We start from the raw sequence: 23,185 nt of genomic DNA on the forward strand, positions 1-23,185 counted from the left end.
ACACACACTGGGTCATGTTGTAGATGTGTAACAAAACACTTTCCCTGACGGTGTGGGTAACAGATGGCGTGTATAGTCATGCATGATCAAAAGCGTCGCTGTTATGCTTCCCGTACAATGGGATGTATCTACTAGAAATCCGTGGTTAGATCTTTGCGTGTCTGTTTCAGATCTGCGCTCTTTGTCTCCTCATTTCCATCTCCCTCTCTTTCTCTCTATCTCCATCCTGTCCCTTGTTTGCCCCCTCCCCTCCCCTCTCTCTCTCTTTATCTCTCTCTTTCTCATACCTTCCGGTCATAGCTGAAGGATAAATCAGATTTCTCTTTTAAACGGTGCTGACAAGCAGAAAACTTTGTTTGGGAGAGTCCATATAGACATTTCCAGCTGCGTATAAAGCCGTTTAGGGGGTTCAAAATGTGCAGCATTGTACAGCCTTGTGTTCACGCCCGTGCTTCATGCTACATGCTAAATATTTTAAGAAGGTACAGCGAGGTATCAAGGTAGCAGCAGACTAGCCGGCAGTTTCCTGAGAGTTACTGTAGCTTCTTTGTTGGCTTGTCTGTTAGGGCTAGTGGATAACAGGATGTAAATAAGACTGCTGTCTGTAGACTGTCTGCGCAGCTTGTTCATTTCAGAGATATGTAGGACCCCCCTTCTCTCTCTCTCTCTCTCTCACACACACACAAATACACTCATGAATCTGCAAGACAGCTGCAAATCACTCCGCTCCACGGCACCGGCAACCTGCAAAAATTGTTAATCTCTCTGAAATTTGAGGAGGTATTTGCAAGCTCTTTTGTGCCGACCACGGAAACCTATAATCTCCTCCTCTTCCCTGAAGGGGAACGTACTGCTGTACTGCAAAATGGAGTCTGTAGGTTAAACTGGAGGACGGCACATACAGAAAGGCATCCTGGCTAAAACAGCGTGTGGAGGTTAAAGTGGACACGAGCCCATGCAAACATCTCCCCCCCCGCCCCCTCCTCCTGGCAAGCTGGGGGCAGGTTAAAGCTCGGCGTGACTCCTTTTCCTCCTTCGTCAGCCTGTGTTCGGTGTGTAGCTGCAGATAGCTCTTCTGATTAATCAGCATCTTGTTGGTAAACTACAGATGCCACCAGAAAGCATTATCCCATGTATCGCCAGCTATAGGTTGAAAATGTCAAATTGTCCCCTCGCGAATCGATAACCTTCATTTAATCTAATCTAATCTTCAAATGCCAAGAGTTCAGGCGGCTATTGATGTTCGAACATAATGTCCGCGGGTGTCTCTGCGCGTTCTGTTAAATTTGATGCGTCCGTGTATATTTGTTACGACGAACATATCGAAATGAACCACATGGGGTTTGCTTTCGTTCGCGTGGTTGTAACACAAGGTGCGCTAGGAACGGGGAGGTCGGCTGGGAAAAAAAAAAACTAAGCTGGAGCAAGCACGTGCAGATAAAGAAAGGGCAAAGAGAGAAGGGAAATGAGACAGAGAGAAGAAATGATGTACAGTAAAAGCTTTTGCTGGCATAGGGCTGCCTCTGCACAGAGTGTCTCCCACCTCTCTCTCTCTCTCTCTCTGCTCTATTTATATCTCTCTGGGAAATTGCTGAGTGGGCTATACCGCGGGTTTTTGCTGTAATTGATTCAAAATGCAAGTTGTCTCTTTAGTGGTGAAAAGGAGGAGAAAAGGATACCCAGTCAGTTATATGGACAGCATATGCACGAGGCTAAGGTCCTTTACAATTTAAAGTAGATTATTTTTGTAATTTAAATCACTGTGGGTTTTTTTTTTTTTTTTTTTTTTTTACTGCTGCCGGGTGAAACTGCTGGAGAGCTTCTGTTATTCTATAATGTAATGGGGCCACACCCATAATATCGTTCTGTGGTCAATTGTTGTGATTCATCTACAGTGTAATGTGCGCTGCGGCTCGATCAGATTTTCAACATGCCTATATTTCATTTGGCTGCAGACGTGCTATCAATTACAGCGATAAAACGATTAAATCACTTAGGTCTGGCGGGGTAAGAGCAACCACAACACTCATTACAACTCACAGTTCAACACATCTGATCTGTCTGTGACCGATTCTTTTAATTTCCTTATGGGTGCCCTTTGAAACGCCGTCTTAAAGTTTAAGTCCCAAATCTGCATGAAAGTGAGCGGAAAGAAGAATATTCTTATATAATCTTCCCCTTTTACCCCTAGAATCAATTTACAAAGAAAATACCAGTAAGTTTGGACTGAGTGTATCAGTTTTCATGTCTCTGAGATGCAGCAAGGTGCCCACTTGTTACTTTCAGTGTTGTGAGTCTGATGCCGGAATATGAATCACACACAGGCCTTGGTATCGCTGACAGCTCGCCACGAAAACAAAACGCCACATTCTGCATCTGCATGTGAACCGTTGCTGTTATTTATGCCCAGGAAAATACCAAAACACCGTGTGGAGGTCTCTCATCTCACTCTCTGTCTTGGTGTGTGTGTGTGTGTGTGTGTGATTATGTGCTTGTGTGTGCTCTCCTTTTATTTTCTATCCCTGTGAGAAAGAGTTCAGTTTTGAGAGTTTGTTATTTTTGCAGGTCCTTGTTCTTTAAGGATTTATTGACGGCGTCCACGCTAACATGGCATTACACGGAGCAAGGACATTGCATCCGATAGAAAATGCATGGCTGTGCTGTCCTCTCCTAAATAGCTCCACGACTGAAACAGGGCGCGCTGCCTTTTCTGGCTACCGCAGAGACGAGCCAAAAAGGGAATTACTACCCTACAGCTCACCTCAGCTTATTCACATTTTTAGCTTCTTCATTTTCTTTTTTGTTTTGTTTTACAGACTATTGCCTTTTTTTGAGTTTGTTTGTTTTGAACCCATTTCCAGCAGCCGGCAGCAGATTGTGTCTCACCTCCTCAGAAATAGGCCAAAGTTAGCATTTAGCTAGGTAGCATGTAGCGGATAAAGAGCCTAATGTAAACAGAGGTAAAAGATGAGTCAACATTCAAGCTACTGTTGTTGTGTATCTGCAGGATGTGTTACTAAAAAAAGAGAGCTTTCCTGATTATGTTTTGCATATTATAAAATCTGAGTGATTTAACCAAGTACTAAAGTCAGTATAAGCAGATCTTTTCCACTTTGTGCAGGTTTTATAAACTAATTTTACAATGGTTATTATAAACAATGTCATAAGGAGATAAAAGGTGGGTCTGTTAACGTAGTTGTGTGTGTCTGTTTGTGTGAGAGGGGTTGGAGGTTGACGACGTTCGACCCCTCCCACTCCCCTTGCGCCGCCATCACACGACCCTCATAACCATGATGATGTCTGATCTGTAGCGGTGATGTCACACTGATGGCGGCGATGTCACAGTACGCAGGTCATCTCTCTCTCTGTAGTTTGGTGGATTGTGCTGTTTCTAATCCCTCATCTCTCTCTGCTCTCTTATGTCTCCCTCCTTCCCTTCTTCTCTCTCCCCCTCCTATCTGTCTTTGTGTAACCCCCCCCCTCCCTCCCCCCTTTCTTCTGGTTTGTTCCTCTCTTCTCCCTCTGTATCTTTGACCAACCCCACCCCGCCCCTCCCTCCCCACCCCTATGTCTCGTTTTCCCTCCATCAGGTGTCCCAATGACTATAAGGGGGACCGCTGTCAAAACTCCGTCATGGCCGATTTCTACAGTATGTCCATTTGCTCTTGTCTGTCTCCTTCCCACTGAGGTGCTGCATGCTACATTGGAGGGGTTGGATCGAGAGCGAGCGCTGTGTGTGTGTGTGTGTGTGTGTGTGTTTGCGTACCTGCGCTTCTGTTTCATGTAAGCTAACGTGTTTGCGTGCGTGTGTGCGTGCGTGAATGTGCGTTTGCATGCCTCTGTGTCCACCCCTTCTTCTCCCTGTCTCCCCTGGTTCCTCTGTGGTGCTCCTCTGGAAACCAGAAACAACCAATCTAGGACGGTTAAAAAATTGCAAATATATATATATATTTCACTCCAGTTCACCTGCTTGAAATATTATTTATTATATACGGGATACTTGACCTACAGCACAGCTAAAATGCACTCTGCATTTAAGAATTCTGTGAGTGAAACCTGTAAATTCCCTTTTTGCTGCAGCCTGATCCAGAGAGCTGCACTGAGAGAAGCAGAGGAGACAGGGGATTAACACAATAGACAATACAGGAGGTTGAAGTTTCATTGAGTCACTTTTCTTTGTTGATGGTCCATCGGTGCTGCTTCGTTTTCTAGCACTAACCAAATTAAGCGGTTATACCTACGTTGATGGAGGCGATTAACACGAGATTTCAAGTCCCCCTCCTTGAAACGAAAAGTCTTTTATCGATTTTACTTTCCAAAATACGACTCTGGATGGACTGCGTAAGTCCCTCTGACGTTGTCTTGAACTGCAGCCAGTCACAACCAAAAGCCACGAAACCCAAACAATTTGGCAAGTGAATGTAAGTAAGATTTAAGGTTGGAACATGTGAAACACTTGAAGTCCTCAGGTAATTAGATTTCAGATCTCATGTTTATTCAACCGAGGGTCAGTCTCACTGCGACGTAAATCTTCATATAAAGTTGAGTTCCTCAGTGTCACGTCAGAGGAGTCTGTCCTGAACTGATGAATTATGATGCAACGCTGTTTCCACTCTGAGCATCCATGGATCATATATTTAATTCTCTTTGTTCCTACATTCAGCTTGAACTTTTTTTTTTTTTTTCTTTTTCGTAGAGTTGACTTCAGCCGTGTTTAAAAGTACTGTTGCATATTTTTGCTTCTAATCCCTGTGGTATTGAATTAAAAGAAATGGTTTGGCATTTTGGGAAATTTCTCATAATGCCGCGAAGCCGCAGGAGACACTTAGCGTAGCTTAGCACAAAGACTGGAAACAAAGGGAAGCAGCTACCCTGTCCATTTCCAAAGGTAACAGGCTGTTTGTACCAGTGCTAAAAATGCCTGATTAGCATGAAACACCTTGTTTGTATAGTTGTATATTAATTGAAAATAACTAAAGTTTGTGTTCAAAACTGCAGATTTTATTTTTATGCTAAGCTAAGCTAACACTTTTATCAATCTGAATCTGAAGAACTGTAAAGGCACATCGAAAGCACGAACTTCCCAAAATGCTGAGCTTCTCCTTTAAATCACAGGGATGCAAATGGGGTGTGTTTTGTCACTCTCTCTTGTGATTGCATGGATAGCGAAACACGTTTATTGGCACAATCAGATGACGGCCGGGCGTCAAGATTTAGCAGCTGTAAAGATCACTGCGCGCTTGGCTCCGCTGCTACCTCTCCCTCCATTGGCTGTGTGTCGCTCTCAGGTCTCTGTCCAGACAATCACATGGAGATAAAGCAGAGGGATGGAAGTCCTCCTCTTGTTTCCAGGGGGTTAAACACTGTTGCTTCATGCCATGTTGTCTTGCTTTGCTGTTTTGTCTACTGTTAAAGTTTCCCATGCCGAATAACGTCCAATTTAAACCAAGGAACAGGTTTCACATCCCAAAGTTATCATACTTTACGTAATGTCTGCTTGTTTTTGACCCCATCATCAAAGCCTTGTCTACATGCTAAAAAAAAACCTGTCTGTGTGACGTTGTGCTTTTATTTTTGCATCGTGACGGTGAGGGTACTTCCCCTCAGTTAAGGGTAGAGTGGGCAGGAGGCTTTTCCTCTTATATATGGCCTCTAATGCATGCAAAACCATGGAAATTGGGAATGCTCAGATGAATTCTCTGCAAATTACATGAAAGGTTATAGAGTAATAGCTGTACGCAGCGGTAGTGGGACAAAGCACTACACGAGAGGTATGCTGTAATCAATACAAAGGCGCACAATTGCCATTAGTCAAACGAGTTACAGCACCCACCCCCATTTGCTGTGCCAGCCTCATCGACTGTACTGTGTTTTTATGTTGGAGAGTAACTCACTGCTTTTTATCTTTTGTTTTCTTGTTGTTTTTTTTTTCCTTTCGTCTCGTTGTTTTCTGTTCATTTTTTTTTTGTTTCTGTCCGATGTTGTTTACTCCAGAAATGAGGTCTAGTAAATATAGCAGTAAGTGATGTGGCTTCTTGTCTTGCTGTCTTTGTCCACCTGTCTCTGTCTGTGCATGCCTTTTCCTGCCTGCTGGTTTCTCTTTCCTTCTTCCTTTGGTTCATTTTCTCCCTTCGCTTTGGCTTTCTGTTTGGTTCGGTTGAAATTTTCTTTTTTTTTCCTGTCATTTCTGGGGGTCACAGAGCTGAGGCTGTCTGAATTGTCTGTCTGTTACTGGACGGTACGCATGTCAATCACTATGACTGACAGCACTAATTAACTTATATCCTGGTTCAGCATACACAGGACATGGAAATAATATATCTGCTCCAAAGTGGACATTACACCTGACCCTATCTGTCTCTTTCTTTTTACCATGACAACTTTCTGCGCTGGCAGAGCTTCTCAGAATTAAATTTATAGGTATGGAAATTTATTATTCATTTTGCTGTGCTTAAAGGGTTTGCCAAGATCCTCTCACAGTCACACATTATTGTGCCATCTTCTTTCTAAAGCCAACAACTGGGTCTCTCTCAACCTGTCCCTCTTTTTCTTCTGCCCACTAACCCGGTTCTAAAACACATAACCTCCCTTCTCCGCATGCCCTCTTCTTCTTCTAATCTGAACAAATTTGGACACATAGACATTAGAGAAAGCGACGAATGAACTGAGAAGGGATGAATTAATGACGGAAAGTGCAGAGAGGAATTAACACGCAATGTGATCCTTGATACGAGTCATAGTTGTGTTTATCTAGAGCCATGTAAAAAAAAAAAAAAAAAAAAGAGCACATTCGCTTTAGCGGCTTGTTGAATGTAAAACACGCAAGCTGCGTTCATTTTCCGAAAGCGTTGCTAGTGCTACCGAGCAAAACGGCCTGAACCTCATGGTCAGTGCTTATTATTATGCCCTTGATTGACTCAGTGTCAGAGTCGAGAGCTCGTCTGTTCTAAATCACGATTGCTGTTGGCCCCACTGTGCCAGCGAGCTCGCCTTCCCATTTCCCTTTTCCTTCCTCTATCAGTACCCTGTGACACACACACAATGCCGGGCCAAGGCTCTCGTAGGCTTGTCAATCCCTACAGAGGCCCTTTATTTAGAGACTCTCCTTGTCTCCTCCCTCGCCCCCTTCCCTCCTCTTCAGTGGCGTGTCTAGAGCTAGAAGGGGAGGGGGGGTGGATGTGGTGTCATGAATAAGGTAAAGTTGCAGGGTTGAATTTAGGTCTCTTTAGATCTTTAGTCTCTAAAGGTCATTGTTTAAAGTGCAATAGATATATATATATATATGTATATAGATGTTTTAACCTATTGATTTAAACCTAATTTTGTGTTTCTGAAGGTTTTAGGATACTAAAAGTTGCTGCTAGCCTGCAGGGGCTTTAATTTTGGCCGTAACTAACAATCCAACGACCTCTCTAATCCAGTTAGTTTGATAAGGGGACAAAGTCAGGTCAGTCATTGGTTCCTGGGGACCCGATTCTCCCTCGGTCCTTCTCTTGGACACGCCCCTGCTCCCCTCTCAGCCCCCTTCCTCTCCCTCTGTCTACGTGTTTCCTCCTCCTCCTCCTTCCTCACCACTTTGCTTTTTTTCTGCTTTTATTCCCTCCCTCTTCCCCTCATGTTCTTTTCTGTTTGTTGCTCCCTCTGTCATCGTGTCGTAGCGCTTGCCGTTTCAGACACAGTGTTACGCCGCAGCCGACCACCCCACTCCACCCCAACCCCTCGACCCCCCTCCCCGTAATATGGATTCACTAAAAATTATACGCCAGAATGGTGTAGTGTTCACCCAGCATCACCACAAAGCTTTTAATACAATACAGAGTTTAATACAGTGCAGAAAGTCCTGGTTACCATACGAGACACTAACCTCTCAAGATAATGTAGACTGATATCTGTAGCCATTATAAGAGCAATTGCACGTTTTCAAAGTGCATTAATTGAAAACTTCCCTCCAAAATCACAGAAGTAACTTTTACTTCTACTTCTAGCATTGCGTTGACCTCAGTTGAACATCATGGACAACTTAAAACTTCCTAAATATTCTTCTAACCATCATTAGGCTTCAAAACATTACTTTTCAGTCTGTCAAGTTACTATTTCAAAACCAGTAAGCATCAGATATTTATGTTGTTTGACTAAATTAAATGAAAAATAAAATAAAACCTCTCGTATAGTTGGTGGTAACCAGGTAAATTCTGTTAGTTTGAGCCTTTTACTCTTACCCAGGGCGTTACATAAAGCCGCTTTGTCACAGTCATTGGCGTCGCAGAGATAGACACAAGGTGCCCTTTGGCGTTGGTGTCATGACGCACACCAGGCTTTGCTCCGAGAGACCGTAGCCAAAGGTTGTGTCCTGCTCGCGTCCTTTTCAGGAAAGACGATCCTAAACATAGACCTCCTTTCTTCTATCTGATGTGTGAAAAACCCGAAACCTAAAAGTTCAAAAATACAACCAAACTCAGTGGAAAAAAATACTCGTCCCAAACTTACACCAACGTCACCGACCATCGGGCCACTGCCTGAGGATTTCGCCAAAGCTAGAAATTCTCCAAGACACTGGGACACACCAGGGGCTGGACTAAGAATGAGAAGGCCCTTTGCTGTTTAGGCGAGAGGAGGCTTTGGGTATAGGCGTCTGATGAAAACATATGCAAATAAGAGTTATAAAATCAAAAAATCTGATCAAATCAACTAACCTCTGTGACAGTTACGGTGATCTTTGTGAATACCCGACTTTTATCTTGTTCCCAGGCTGCTGCGGTGTTAACACTTTGAACAATGTATTGTTTTTTTGTTTTTTGTTTTTTTTTTTGTCTTTTTTTTTGTCATCCGGACGACTTGTCCTTTGTTGACTCCATCCATACTGGCATGCAGTCAGATCCTCTCCAGTCTCCTCTGTAGCATTACATCCCCATGGTCATTTGTAAATGAGCTCGGTTAGGGACAGCAGGAAGCGTCAGGATGCAGGTTTCCATCTCTGCTTTTCATCATGATACTTATGAGATTGTAGAATTACTCCTGTCTGTTGTAGAGTAGCACTGTATGACTGCAGCACAGTTAATAGCAGAAGGCATGTGACATGACAGCGCAGGAGTTGTTGTGCAGACAGTACAGGGGATAGGATGGCAGCAGATAATAGTGAGAAAACTGTTTCTGTAGTTCCCGTCAGTGGAGTAGCTCTCACGCTGTGTGTGTGTGTGTGTGTGTCTGTGCGTATGTATTTTTTTTATTTTATTTTTATTTTTTTTTCGTCTGTTTCCTGCGATGCATGAATGCGTGCGTGTGTGTGTGTGTGTGCACGTGTACATGTGTGCGTTTGTACGTGCGTGTGTTTCCATCCACAGAGGCTGAGGAGCTTTACCAGAGACGGGTGCTGACGATCACGGGCATCTGTGTGGCCTTGTTAGTGGCTGGCATCGTTTGTGTGGTGGCCTACTGCAAAACCAAGTATGTCTTTGAAGGAAAGATTAACTATTTCTCATTTATGAAAAGGGTCCAAACCTTCAAATAATAGAAGAAGAAGAAAAAAAAACATTAGCTGCTTTTTCTACTGGGGATGCAGGAAGTGAAGAAAAGTACTGAAACTATCTAAAAATACTTATCATAATTAAAAAGCTTGCATTCAAATTCAGAATCATAATAAACTATTCATCATTATGTAAAAAAAAAAATGTAGTAAGAGAAACTTTAAACTTTTTCTACAGAAATTTTCCCTCATGACTGATATAATTATTATCACAAATGAGAATATTAGATTGTTGATGTGCAAAAAGCATTTTCTGGTTGAGGTGGAGCTACATCACGTGCTGCTACATACAACGGTTGCTAAATTAAAGCTAACATTAAACTAAGCTCTACGGAAAGGCCGGACATGTACTTCCTTTTTACCCACAGACAAGAGTCCAGAGAGCTCAAACCACTGAGAATCTAAATGTTATTACCGTTTTATTTGGCAGAAAACTGGAGACTGGCCAAACCGTGGTCCGTCCGCACTCCATTTTCGCAGCATTCTGTTTTCATCCGCGGACATAAAAGTCTTACCTGGTTTCCATTTCTTTTTGCAGCTTTTCTTCAACTTCTAAAACGGTACTAACCTACAGATGCCAGAGTCAGTTCTTCTCACAATATGAGTCATGTGGATTTCATCACAAGGCGTGTTTCAACAATAGTCGGCGCCATTTTGTTCCGTCCATCACCACATGCAGCCCCCTGCTTCAACGATTTGATTGGCTCAGCTGGATAATAAATTCCAAACGGAGCGACTCCGGGCTAACATTTTGAGGGCACGAGAAGTCGGGCTGGCTTCCAGGTTAAAACGGAACTGATCTGTTGCCAGATATTTTGACAGGCGTATTTGTCACTGTGCAATTGCACTGACACAGATACAAGCAGTTGTGGACCTGTTCTATAAGTGTGTCTTTGAAACTTTCCATCAGTCACGTCCCCATACTTCCCTTAGACGGCCCCTACAAATCGTGTTTGAATGTTGTTCAGAGGATGCAGAACACGCAAGGGCGCCATGTAAAGGTGACCTCTCGCCTTCCTCTCAAAGGGAGTGTATGTCCGGTCAGAATTTATACTCTTCTTCTTCTTAGTTTACTACTCTCTACTACATTTGGAGGACTTGTCCCATACATGTACAATAATCACAAATCAGTCTCCTTCTTTTGCAGATGCACACTTCTTTCTTTTTCCAAAATCTGTGCAGTTTTTGTTCAAGAGTTATATTCTTATTCCAGTGCGTATCATAAGCCAGACTTTTTTACATGGACCTGCATGTCCACACAGAGCCACATGCAAAACCCTCAAAACGATGTCAAAATCCAATCACTTAGACCAGTGGTCTTCAGCATTTTCAGGCCAAGGACACAAACTTATAGAGAGATTAATTATGGACCCCCTACCCCCTACTATATGTGCTCTATATTAAACTCAGCCTAGTGCCATTTATAAATATACACATTATCATTCTGCATTCAATATTAAGCTATTTCAAGTAATACACGGGTTTAAATATTATTTTTTATTTTATTTCAAACATATGCAACAGTAGGGTGGCAGTAACGTCGTCTGCCTCCATTTATCCTTTTACTAAAATATGTCGGATTCGTGTTAATGTGTACTTAAAAAAAAAAATAATCATTTGTGGAGGAAAATTTTAAAAATATATAAAAAATGTCTAATCAACCAAAGATTTTGCAACCCCCCTGCAGTACCTCCACGGACCCCCTAGGGGTCGCGGATTCCCTGTTGAAGACCTATGACTAGGACACAGTCTCTGGGACTCCAGTGAATACCTCGCATATACGCAAATGTTGAAACTAACACTTTGCCCAACACTAGCCTCAGGGTTTGATCTCCTCATGAGAAGGTAAATCTACGGAGTTCAGAGATGATAAATGGGATAAGAAAAAATTAGATATGGCTTTGATTTTGGTGTCAAAATATTTGACCCCTTTGAGTTTTGATATTTAAACCAAACGGACCAAACAATTTAATGAAGAAATTACTCTGGTGTGAAGTAGCAATTAAATAAATACTCAGAGCACAGGAATCTCAGAAGTGAACTTGAGTTGAGCACTTGACTCATTTTTCTGTGTCTTATTCCTGTAGAGTCCCTTAATCAGTATGCCACATTTAATGGGCTAAATTTTAATTATTCTTGCTGTTCGGTTTGATGGCTCATCGTGATCTGAAAAGCCCAATTACATAAACTCAATCCCTAATTGATCCTCAACGTGAACGTATTTGTTTTGCCACAAATCGAAACACAAGTGCTACATAGGAGGCTGATTCGCAGGCGTAAAATGATCACGTGAAACCTGCCGGCCAAGGGAACTTTTACCAGATCACTTATTGGTTCCTTGCAATCTCCTCCAGGAAGCAGAGGAAGAAGATCAAGAGTCACCTACACCAAAACCAGAATCAGTGTGCGGAGCAGCCAAACCGAATATTGGCCAACGGGCCAAACCCCCCTGGGCCCGGTCCTGAGGAGATCCCCATGGTTGACGTGAGTAGGCTACAGACAATAGAAAAATACAGCAGCAGAGGCAGGTACAAGCTTCATCCACAGGCAAACTCTACACACTGTGACAGCATTTTAAAACGACCTTGCAGACAGATTAGCATTTTTAATTATTTCAGCAATAATCTCCATACTGCTCATACTACATGAGCACTGATGTGCACTGGAAATAACTCGCTGACTCTGGAAGTAAAGTCCTGTCGAGGTCATGTGGACAGTTTTTTAATACAGTGAACAAGTGGCAAATTTTACAACATTTAGCTTGTTCACTTTTTCATTATTATGGATGCTGGTTAAGCACAGTCGGTGCCAGAGTAGTTGCAGTTGCCAAAGTGAACCAAAGGCACTTTCAGTGTCTGTGATGTAGCTTTAGTTTAGTTTCTGCCGTACAGTTCAAAACAATAGCAGTTGATTCACGACCGGCTATTACCTAGAAATCAGACAGCGTAAGTCACATTTTGTTATCTCCATCAAAGCCTACAGCATCAGCTTGAATAAAAGCAGACGTATTAATGCTTTTAATTAAATATAGACGTGCTATAAATAGGATTCAGGTTTCAGGATGTTCAGAATACCCTCAGATACTCATTAATGTTAAAGGAGGAGCGAAGAAAGAGAAATAGTACGTGGCTGGTTCTTGTCTCCTGACGTGGTGTTACTGTTTAACTTTGGGACTTGAGAAAGTTATTTAGCTTTAGGAGCAGATCTGATTTGTGGAAATATTACATAGTGAAAATTTGTGCCACATACTGTAGAGGTATACGTAATAGGCATGAGTCAGCATAATAGCACCAGTACAAACACACAATAACTACTAAACACAGATAAGTTGTCACAGTTAGATGTCATTTCATTTTTGTATTTAATTCGTCTTCGTTGTGTTGTTTCTTTCTCTTTTAAAAAACAAGACCAAAGTAAATGTAATAATATATATACATGTATGTATTTTTTTTTATGTGGGTTTTCTTTGCAGTACATCCCCAAGACTGTCCCTACCACAGAGTGCGTGATCAGCCACGGAGCTGAGGGTGCAGGCAACTATGCAGGCAGTCGAATGTCCACCCGCTCCCACCACTCTACCACTGCCTCGCATGCTTCCAGGTAGACACGGCAGTCACAATACGCAATGCAAACGTTAGAAGACCTACAGTCGTTGTTGCTGTGGTTTTACACGAGATGTTGCAGTTTGTGAAATGCTGCTGTTTGTAGTGGTGTTCACCTCCGCTGGATTGAGCATGTGGCTAGAGATTAACAGTACTGAGAAAAAAAAAATGTGTCAAAACATCCACTAAAGAGAAGTCACTACACAACACAGATCAAGTTATACAGTGGAGCACGTGAATCCACAAGTATGAGGACGATATTAACAGAGTGAATGTTTAGCTACAGGGATTAGCATTGAAAAGCCACCTAGTGCAGTACATTTTGATAATTGTGGTATAAAACTTCACCACTTGATGGCAGAGCAGCAACTCATTTATTGGAGAAGCTGAGCTAAAACCTTTGCCACACCCCAATGCTGTGACTTCAGTTATTTATGTGCTAGTAAATGTTAAATTGGCTTAGCTTAGCAAGAATGCTACATTGCTGTAAAATCTGATACGTGTGAACTTTAGCGTTGTGCGACAGTGGATGCTGAGCTCAGTTACCAGTTAGATGCACATTAAACATAACACAGAGCGACACAACCAACCTTCTCCAGTCCAACATTGTTTTACAAATTACACAGGAGGTAGTTGTTGTAGTAGTACTAACATGTCTGAACGTCGAGTCTTAATTAATTGTTTTTAGCAAAATAACAAAAGTATCAGTCTTGTAGCTGTGCTTTCTTTTGTCCAACTTTAATATCTGTGTGTTCACCATGTGAAACTCATTAGAATATTTTTTTATTCAGGAGGCTACGGTTCTAAAAACTGTCCTGTTATTAGGTTTAGCAAACAATACAGATCCAACACAGTGCATCAGGAACTACCTCCCTCTATTTGACAATGGCAACCTTTTATGCTCTACTCTTGCTCGGCGCTCACTCCCTCTCAGCATCCTCCTGCCTCCACTGTGCTGTCGTAACCTTTTAAACTTCTCTCGACGCCCACACCTGCAGACATGAAGAGCAGACGTGGAGCATGGAGCGGACAGAGAGCATGAACTCAGACTGCCAGTCGGGCGGGCTCTCCAGCTCGGTGGGAACCAGTAAGTGCAGCAGCCCGGCGTGCATGGCGAGGAGGGCCGCCCACTGGGGCTGCTCGGACGTGTCGGGGCCGGGAATGCAGTACGGGGACTCCTACGACTCTCTAAGAGACTCACCTCACAGCGACAGGTAGAGAAAGCGGCAACGCTAGTCATGGTGGCGTGGAAGGAGCTGGGGGTTCGCTCGCCGACCTTACAACACATCTGCTTTGTTGTGGTTTTTGTCATACTAGACCCATTTACTCTCTGGCGACCCCCAGTGGATGTTTTTTGAAAAATTTTCAGTGTGTGAAAGACTTGTTCAAATTGTTATGTGGAAATCAGTGCTATTCTAGGAGCTGGATGTGTACCGGTAGGGAAGTTAAATTAAATCATTTAGACATCCCTCTTCCCCTGAAACAGAGATTCTTCCTATTTTTTCCAACATTTATACATTTAGCTATGACTGCACCATAGAAATATAGATATTAGACACAACTATACTTTTGTTGTTGTTATTTTACACCTCTTGTAGCAGCAAAGGCACATGTGCAGTAATGTTTTTTTTTTGTGACTGAGTGGGCAACGAGGTGGCTCAGCTGTTATCATTTTAAAAAAGATCTTGCATGCAAAACGGAGCCAGCTGCCTGAATGTGTTTGCGTGCTTCATCCCACAGTCATACAGATTTTACAGGTCAGGTGGGCTGCATGCACTAACTTGCTGTGTACGGTTGTGTTTTCTGCGTGTGTTATCCATGAAGAAATTATGATGGGAGCTGGTGCTCCATCCTGGGAAGCTCAGCGCGTTCACAGAAGTGAACGTAACGTTACCGGGATATAACTATAAATGACACAGCCGGCTCTTGAACGCACCGTTTATCCACTTCCACTTGCGTGTATGGAAATCTCAGATGTGCAAATGTCCGCATGCTTTCTGCCAGAAGAAGTCAGCCGTGTTAATTGTTTTCATTTAGTGTTGTCACGTAACACTTTAACTCAAAACTGACCTGGAAATTTCTGACCTTCATCTTGAATTTAGCATAAATACCTCTATAATGACTGGTGATCTGTTCAGGATATACCACTAACTAACTAACTAACTAACCGAGCCCGTCTGCTTCAGAGAAGTGCGTTCCATCCCCCATTTTCATACCAGTGGCAATTAAGGTCACTGGCAATCATGCTACTGTACCTTAGTTCCAGACTGCAATAAATAATTCACTCTTGAAGGTCCGATATTATGCAAAATTCACTTTATAAAGGTTTTCCAACAGTAATATGTGTCCCCATGGCCTGTGTGTGAGGCCCCAGAAGTGAAAAAAATCTGTCACTTCCCTCACTTGCTTGCTCCACTTTTTAGTGAATGTGTGGTCAAACAGGCGGATCTGAGATTTTTCCCTTCTTGACGTCTTTGACCCGCCCCCCCGGATAGATGAGGCTGCCCTCTAAAATTACAGAGCGGGTGCCATTTTTTTTCTCCTCGCAAACACACGTGACAAAGGTACGAGCAAAGCACGGCCGTTGCTCTGTTGTTGGCTGCATCAGACAAACTAACAATTAGCCTTACAGTTAGTGTAAGCTAGCGTTAGCTACGTGGTAGTAAACGTTCAGACACACAATATTTTTAACTCGTCATTCTCAAATGTCCTGCTGCAGCTGCAGAACTTCTTCAGGTACCTCTTTTTCTGGGTCAGATTCTGGTTCAAACTGGTAAAGTTGAATGACAGCATCTCTACCACCATAGTCATAAATCCACCGAAAAAATTAGTTTACTATGGACAAACCCATCGTAACGTCACCCACTAGATTCTGAACCTCAAAAATGAAGCCTGAAGTTGGCGGAGCCCAGGGTCGCCATGTTGGATGAACTTTACTCCACTCACACGCACGTATTCCAAATATGGACGTGGGGGGGGGGGGTCATGTCGGACGTTGAGACCTGCCCATCCAACTCGCCGTTTCCCGTTTCCTGTTAGCTCAGGCTACCGCCGGTCACTCAAAGCAGGAACGCCCTTAATTATGCAGAATTTTAAACCTTAATAAAAAATAAATGAATGAGTCAGAAAAAAAAATCCAACCCCCCGTACTGTTGGCATGAGTAGTGAAATAAATTATTGAGACCAAAATTATTTTTTGCACCAGCTGTGATCATGTTTAATATTGCTGAAAAACTGGGCGTTTTAACACCGGGGTCGATGGGGATTTGTTCCCTTTTGACACAAGCCTCAAGCAGCCACTGGATGAACTGCAGTTTTTAGCGCTTCCACATGGGTTTCATCGCTCAGACCTCGAGCTCTGGCTGCTTGGGTGATGCCAACGAAAGCCACATCCTCTCCTGAGAGGTGCATGGAGTAGATATGGACAGACACAGACGCAGCCTGTTCTCAGTTGAGCTCAATAGAGCGACCAAGGCTTAATTTGGGGTAATACACTTTTAAAACCACGATGTTGGACTTCTGACACTATATGAAATTGTTAAAAAAAATGTATAATATGGGACCTTTAAAGCTAAACAATGTCAGGTATTCATGCTGTCTTTTTTTATCCAGGTATGTGTCAGCGCTGACCACGCCGGCACGCCTGTCTCCAGTGGAGTTCCACTACCCGCCGTTGCCACCCCAGGTGCCCACCTTCCAGATCACCTCACCCAACACGAGCCACGCCCTCTCACTTCCCCCCGCCGCCGCCGCCTACCACAGAGACGACGACCCGCCGCTGCTACGATGCCCCGATGTACGTAGGCATAACATAACACAACAGTGCAAGGACATGGTGACAACATGCCATTAGGTGTATTTCTCACTGTAAACAAATCCCATGAAAAGACCAAAAGTTTTTTTCTGTGGTTTCTCTCCCTTGTCTGTAACACTTAAGCTCATTTATTTGTACTGAAGATGCTCATGGGTATTTACTTTTTATTTTTTTCGTAAAACACAGCTCATTAATGTACCAAAAAACAACAAGGCACTGAGGTTTTCAGTTAATGTGTCTGAGAAAACTCGTGCATATAGAAAAAACACGAGAAAATTAAGGAAATGTCATCATCAATTCATCACAAGGGCTGCAGCCAATTACAGAAACATGATGCAAGCGTAGCGCAAACAAAATGTTTCCAGTAAAAGGGCTCGAATCCAAAAGCTTTTAATTGTTATTGATGTGGTCAATCTGCAAATTAATTGTGTGTTTCGTCAGAGTATTGAAGTGACAAGTTTATAATAAGCAACTGGCTTATAAGGAGTCATGCAGTGAAGATGTTAAGAGTAAAATAATAGGGAAAAAAATTAAAGTTTCAGGTAATTTTCAACACAACTGATGAGTAGAAAACTTCAGCAACTTCAAAAGTTAAAAAGCTCTGAACAATAAGTGCATCACAGCCACTTTTTGGAGCCTCCTGGAAATATTTCATTTGTTTTTTTTCCCCACTACTTGCATTGCAGTGGTGTTGTATTTGCTGCGTATGTGTCGTCACATTGATAAAGACTTTTTCTGAATTGTCTTCAGCGTTGAATACAAATATGTGTTTTCCTAAATTGCAAGAGGAGAGTATTTTTCCTTGGGACTATTTCAACTGCGGATTAATATGCTACAAAGACATCACGTTAATATGAAAAAGAAAACACGTTAACCAGTGTGAAATTATAAATCCTCAGTACTTTGTTATGGAAAGTAAACTATACCAAGTATTTGAATTTAGCTTTGTTCTGTGTGAGAGAATTATAGGATAGAAGTTAGTGTTGTTGGTGTCCACGTATTTAATATATAAGTCTCTGACTCTGTTTCGTGTTTCAGGACGGGAGTTTATACAGGCAGCCGCGGCGTCCACGGCGACCCTACCTGACGGAGAGCACAGGAAGTCTCCCATCCAGCCCCTACCGTCTCCCTGACGACGAGGCCTATGAGACCACGCAGGAGTACGCCTCTTCGCGGGAGCCCATCCGGAGCAGGCGCCGCCCGCGACGCAACCGCCTCAACGGACACATCTCCCAGCGTTCGGCCGGCCTACGGGACTACAGCTCGCAGAGCTTCAGCCAGTCGGAGGAGGAAGAGGAGGAGGAGGAGGAAGAGGACGCTCACGGGGAGAGCACACCTTTCCTCAGTATGCAGAACATGAACATGGACCCGCCCCTTTCCGTCCCAGGTTACCGCTCGTCGTCTGGCGCGGACACACGGACTCACCGCGGGCTGAGTCGGCCGGGGACACGCAGCAACGGGCAGAGCCGCGGCTCCCAGTCGCAGCGCTCCAAGGCCGACAACATGCCCCTTTAAGACTCGACCTCCCTCCGACGCCCACCCCATAGTCCCCCCCCCTCCCTCCCCCCCGCCACCTCCCACCCCCCTCCCACCTCACACACTCCCCCCTCTCCTTCTACACACAACCAGTGGACTAGAGACCTGCACCTAGGAGAAATATTTTTATTTTGTATAACAGACAGATATTCTAAACAAATGAAATATTTATTTTCATTTCAGCAAAAATTGTCTACTAGCTAACAGCAAAGACTTTTTTTATAATGGGGGGGATATTTATATGTAAAGTTTTTTGATTTACAGCATTATGAGAGATGAAAACATAAGAGAATTACGTGCCAATTTTTTCACAAGTTAGATAAATAGAATAATATTGTGGTGCCTTTTGCTGTATGCTGAAGTCGGAGGTCCCATTGAGTTTTTGTAGCCTTTCTTATAAAGACTCCTCGTTTTTATAGAGACCAACCCTCTTCCTTCCTTTTGCTTTGTTCTTTTTTTTCTCTGATTTGGGATCTTCCTCTTTTTGAACTGTGATCTGATTATGTCATCATGCAATATTGATTCCTCCTGTGTAAAAGGTGTCTGTTTACATGAGTATGATCCACGTCGAAGCGTTTCACAGGGACATTTAGTCGCCGGACGCAGCCGGAGTGTGTAGGGTAGTTTTCTCGGATGAACACACATCACGGTCATTTATGTCCTCGTTCGCTGCCTGTCAGTCATTTTGTTGTGTTGTTTTTTTGTGAAAATAAGAGCGTCAGGGAGTTGTCGAGGGAAAGTGACTCCAGATTCCTGTGTGGGTGTTCAGGGTGCTGCCATGACATTGGTGGTTGTTGCAGTGTGTGTGTGTGTGCGTGTTGTATGTGTGTCTGTTTGTGTGTCTGAGTCTGTACACCTCATGAAGCCTCATTTGGTTGGCACCTCTGTTCACCTCGGAGGGTGTGTGTGCGTGGTCTCTCGTTGGACCGACATGTTCTTTCTCACCAATCCTCACGCTGCCAGAAGCTCCATTGCACTGTAAGAACCTCCCTCCGTGAGCAGTCATTGGCCAGGGAGCTGCCGATCCAAAACCGAAAAACCTAACCAATCCAGTTGTAATCCAGCCTGACTCTGGCCTCCCGTGGACTGCCCAGCCCGCCCGTTTCCTATGCCAGCAGCTTAGAGCCGCACTGTGTCTCAGGACTTCTCCATCGCATCACAGCCAAAAGACTCAAAAGCAGAGAGAGCGCGTCATCTCAGTCACAGTTCAGTCCGCAGGCCAGATCCACATCCCCTCACTACTACTCTCCTCCTTCTTCTTCTTCTTCTTTTTTTTTTTATTCGTTTGTTGCGTTTTACTCGTGGCCACGATTGACGGAGCGTTGGTTTAAAAAAAAAGATAAAGAAAAAAGAAAAAAAAACATGGAATCAGAAGGGAGATTTAGTTGCTTTTTCTTTATTATTATTATTATTATTATTATTATTAGTATTATTTTTTACTTCTAAGGGTGTACAAGTGGGCATGTGTGTAGTACCTGTGTGTGATTCACAGAGATGATGATGGTGATGATGAAAAGATGAAGTTGTGTCGAGACCACATCTGTTTGCTCTGATGCAGGGGCGTACCTAGGAAATCTGCCCCCCATCCCCACCCCCCCCTGAGAGGAGGATATTGCTCTGGGTTCCCACTTTTCTTTCCTTTTTTATTTTATTTTTTATTTTTTTTACATATATTAATAGAAACGTTAGAGGCGTTTCAGCCCCTAGAGTCGCCGCCGCCACCTTTCACCACTCCAGCGATGGCACCGCGTGTTCACACTGCTAAAGGAGCAAGTTTCCGAGTCCGATATTCTGTGTTTTTATTTAGCTCACAGCCAAACGGTGGCATATGATAATCCTGATTACTGCATCCTTGGTTTGCATTCCTATACCTTTACTGATTGAACTTCTTTTGCTTGGTCATATTGACTGAATGATCTGTTACGTGTCTGTCCGCCCCCCCTCCCTCCCACTCCCTCTCCCCTCCCTCCTCCCCTCCACACACACGTCACCCCTCACCTCCATGTCTTCCTCAACCTCTTTTACCGAACCTTCAGAAGCAACTAGCTGATGAGTCCGAGCCCCACGTCTGGACGAGAGCACCGAAAACAGCACACTTTAACAGTAGGCCCGTCACGTCAGAAACTCTTTTCCACGTCAGATACACATCGAGTTTCGGGACCCTTTCAAGCTCACTGAGGAAAACGATGCCGCGTCAGATACGATATGTGTCCCTGTTAGATTTACCAATAGTTGTTTTTCTTTTCTTTTTCGTTTTTCCACACAGGCGATGCATGGATCACAGATTACGAAAGTATCTTAAAAATGGCGACAGACCCCCCCCCCGCCCCTCCTCCCCCCTCGGATTCAGGGGAATCATACTAGTGGTATATACAGATATTATTTGGGTACATGGCCCAAAGGTCTGGCTAGTTTTGTCTTACTGTCAATGTAATCAACCTGGGATTTGCTATGTGGAAATACTGCAAGTGAGGATAGTGTGCTTCTAGAGCTAGTTGAATTGTTAACAACCCCACCCTGTTTCTCCTCACCCTGCACTTCCCACCCGCCTTTTACAAACACCTTCCACACGTTATATACCGACATCATACATAACAAGGCACACACTGAGAAATGCACACGAAGACACACAAACACACACACACACACACGGCCCTTTCCATGTTTGTTTGTCAAGCAGTTTGCCTTTGTCTTTTTTACCTACTGACTCCCTCTCTCCTCCTCCTCTTCCTCCTCTCCTCTCTCCTTCTCTCCCCCCTTTTCCCCCTCCTCTCCTCTCACCCCACAAATCCCCCTGCATGTCCTAGTGGTACTGGTAGTTGGGTGCATGGAAAAAGCAGCAAGCAAATCGTTTTTCCACTCGGTGAAAAAAAAACAAAAAAAACAAAAATAAAGTAAATAAAAACGTGTCTTCATTTTAACATTCAGCAATAAATCCCCTTCTCTTCATGTCCATCATTCTTGGAATATGCTAGAAGATTTTTTGCAAGTTTTATCAAAAACATACTACTTGTAAAAGAAGAAAAATCCAAAACCACCCCTTCATATGGAAAATAAAACTTTATTCCTACCATTTTGAAACACTACTGTCGTCTTTGCAGCATATATGTTTTTTTTGGCGAAAAAAAAACATACATATTTCTTGCTTCTTTCCCCTCGTATCGTACTTATTGGTGCAGTTATTTAGAAATAAGTGACACTTTTGAATAGGAACACTGGGTGGCAGCACTTTCACCTTCGGCTGAAGTAACAAGAACATGGTGTTTTTTCACTGCAACATTTGTGTTAATGAATTCAAATTGTGCAAAGGAGACGAGGGATGAAACGAGAAGGGTAGAGAGCATCTAACTTCAATCAGCAGCAGGGCATGTATCTTCTCATGCGTGTTCAAAAGAAGGATATTTTATAGTGTGTGACGTAGGAGACACATCTTACGGCTGCCCTAGAGGCCCTGGGGTACAATATTTTATCTTTAACAAAACACCCGTATGTGACTCCTAGTTTACATATGAGTGACATACATCTGCTTTTAGGTATGTAGTAACTGGGTTCCTCTCTTTTATCCTTCCTGATTTTATTCAAATTTGCACAGAAATAGGCCGACTGGATGCATTTCTTTATTTTGACACTCAATTGAGATTTGCCCAAACTAACCCACTATTTGTTTGTCGCGTTTACATATTCTCTGTTGTGCAGGTTTTAAATGACCACCGATCAATTCAGTCTGACCTGGATGCAGTAAATTTATAATTCTTTAATTAGTCTATGCCTAAAGGGGGCGAGCTCAAGTTTCTGTTCAGGGACCCTGCTCTCCATGCGCCCGCATTAGAGGCCTGAGGCAGGAAGAGCCACCTCCCTGCAGCCATCATGAAAGGCTACTGTATCGCAGGGTCCGTCGCAGTAAAGAACGACCTGACAGAACCGGAAAAACATCGAGATTCAATTCAATTACATTTGTATGGCTCCAATAACGATACAAATTGTCTCGAGACACGACCTGAAACCCCCAGAGCGAGGCTGAAAGTGACGGTGTCAAAGGTAAAACTCCCTTAAAAGAGGAAGAAACTTTCTTTATTGTCATTGCACGGTAGCATATAACAATATACATTGCACAACGAAATTTAGGTACAGCTCTCCCATCAGCGCAAAAGATAAATATTCAATAAATAACTAAACTAGACAAGGCATGTACAACAAACAAACTATATACAAATTAGAATGCAAACAGGACTGTATAATATTGCACTTGTTTGGGGAAAAGGAAAAAAAAAACTTATTGCACAGTCATTGGAAATGGTTCTTTCTTGAGAAGAACCCGGCTCATATGGAGTCAGACCGGGTTGAGGCAGGAGAAGAACAGCAGGAGAAACTAGACAAACGTACAACCATCGTAGATACATACGTACATCTGCATAGAGCAAACATATAGAATCATAATGGATAGACTAGCGTAACGGAGGAGATGGGGAGGAGGTGGGTTACTGAAAGGCGAGCAGAAGAAGCAGAGAAGGAGGCAGAGTCTGTAAAATGTGTTTAAATAAGGTGCGCTGGAAGCTGTTGTGCAAGAGGAGGGTGTGAGGAGCTCATCCGAGTGATGTAGCTGCTCACCGTTCGTTTAGGCTTGACGACGTGACCTGCCAGAACTAATGCTGCGCTTGATACGGTTTGTTTAAATTCTGTTGGTAATAATGACAACCTGAGCCCTGAAAA

General features: G+C 43.3%; 1 protein-coding gene across 3 annotated transcripts in view; it reads left to right on the forward strand.

Annotated features, from left to right (window-relative positions):
• The window catches only part of nrg2b (neuregulin 2b), a 52,548-nt gene extending 31,152 nt beyond the window's left edge, over positions 1-21,396 (forward strand). Inside the window, exons 5-12 of one of the 3 annotated variants that reach the window (XM_047584670.1) lie at positions 3,591-3,649; positions 5,995-6,018; positions 9,342-9,444; positions 11,878-12,007; positions 12,996-13,123; positions 14,124-14,339; positions 16,738-16,921; positions 17,978-21,396. In XM_047584670.1, coding sequence (XP_047440626.1) covers positions 3,591-3,649; positions 5,995-6,018; positions 9,342-9,444; positions 11,878-12,007; positions 12,996-13,123; positions 14,124-14,339; positions 16,738-16,921; positions 17,978-18,454 — 1,321 coding nt within the window. In that variant the 3' untranslated portion in view covers positions 18,455-21,396. Of the gene's footprint in view, positions 1-3,590; positions 3,650-5,994; positions 6,019-6,396; positions 6,421-9,341; positions 9,445-11,877; positions 12,008-12,995; positions 13,124-14,123; positions 14,340-16,737; positions 16,922-17,977 lie in introns of all 3 variants that reach the window. The other 2 variants (XM_047584669.1, XM_047584671.1) reach the window with 2 other exon arrangements.
• Positions 21,397-23,185: the final 1,789 nt, after the last annotated feature.

Source organism: Mugil cephalus, chromosome 5 (assembly GCF_022458985.1).
Source record: "Mugil cephalus isolate CIBA_MC_2020 chromosome 5, CIBA_Mcephalus_1.1, whole genome shotgun sequence".
Classification (NCBI taxonomy): domain Eukaryota; kingdom Metazoa; phylum Chordata; class Actinopteri; order Mugiliformes; family Mugilidae; genus Mugil; species Mugil cephalus.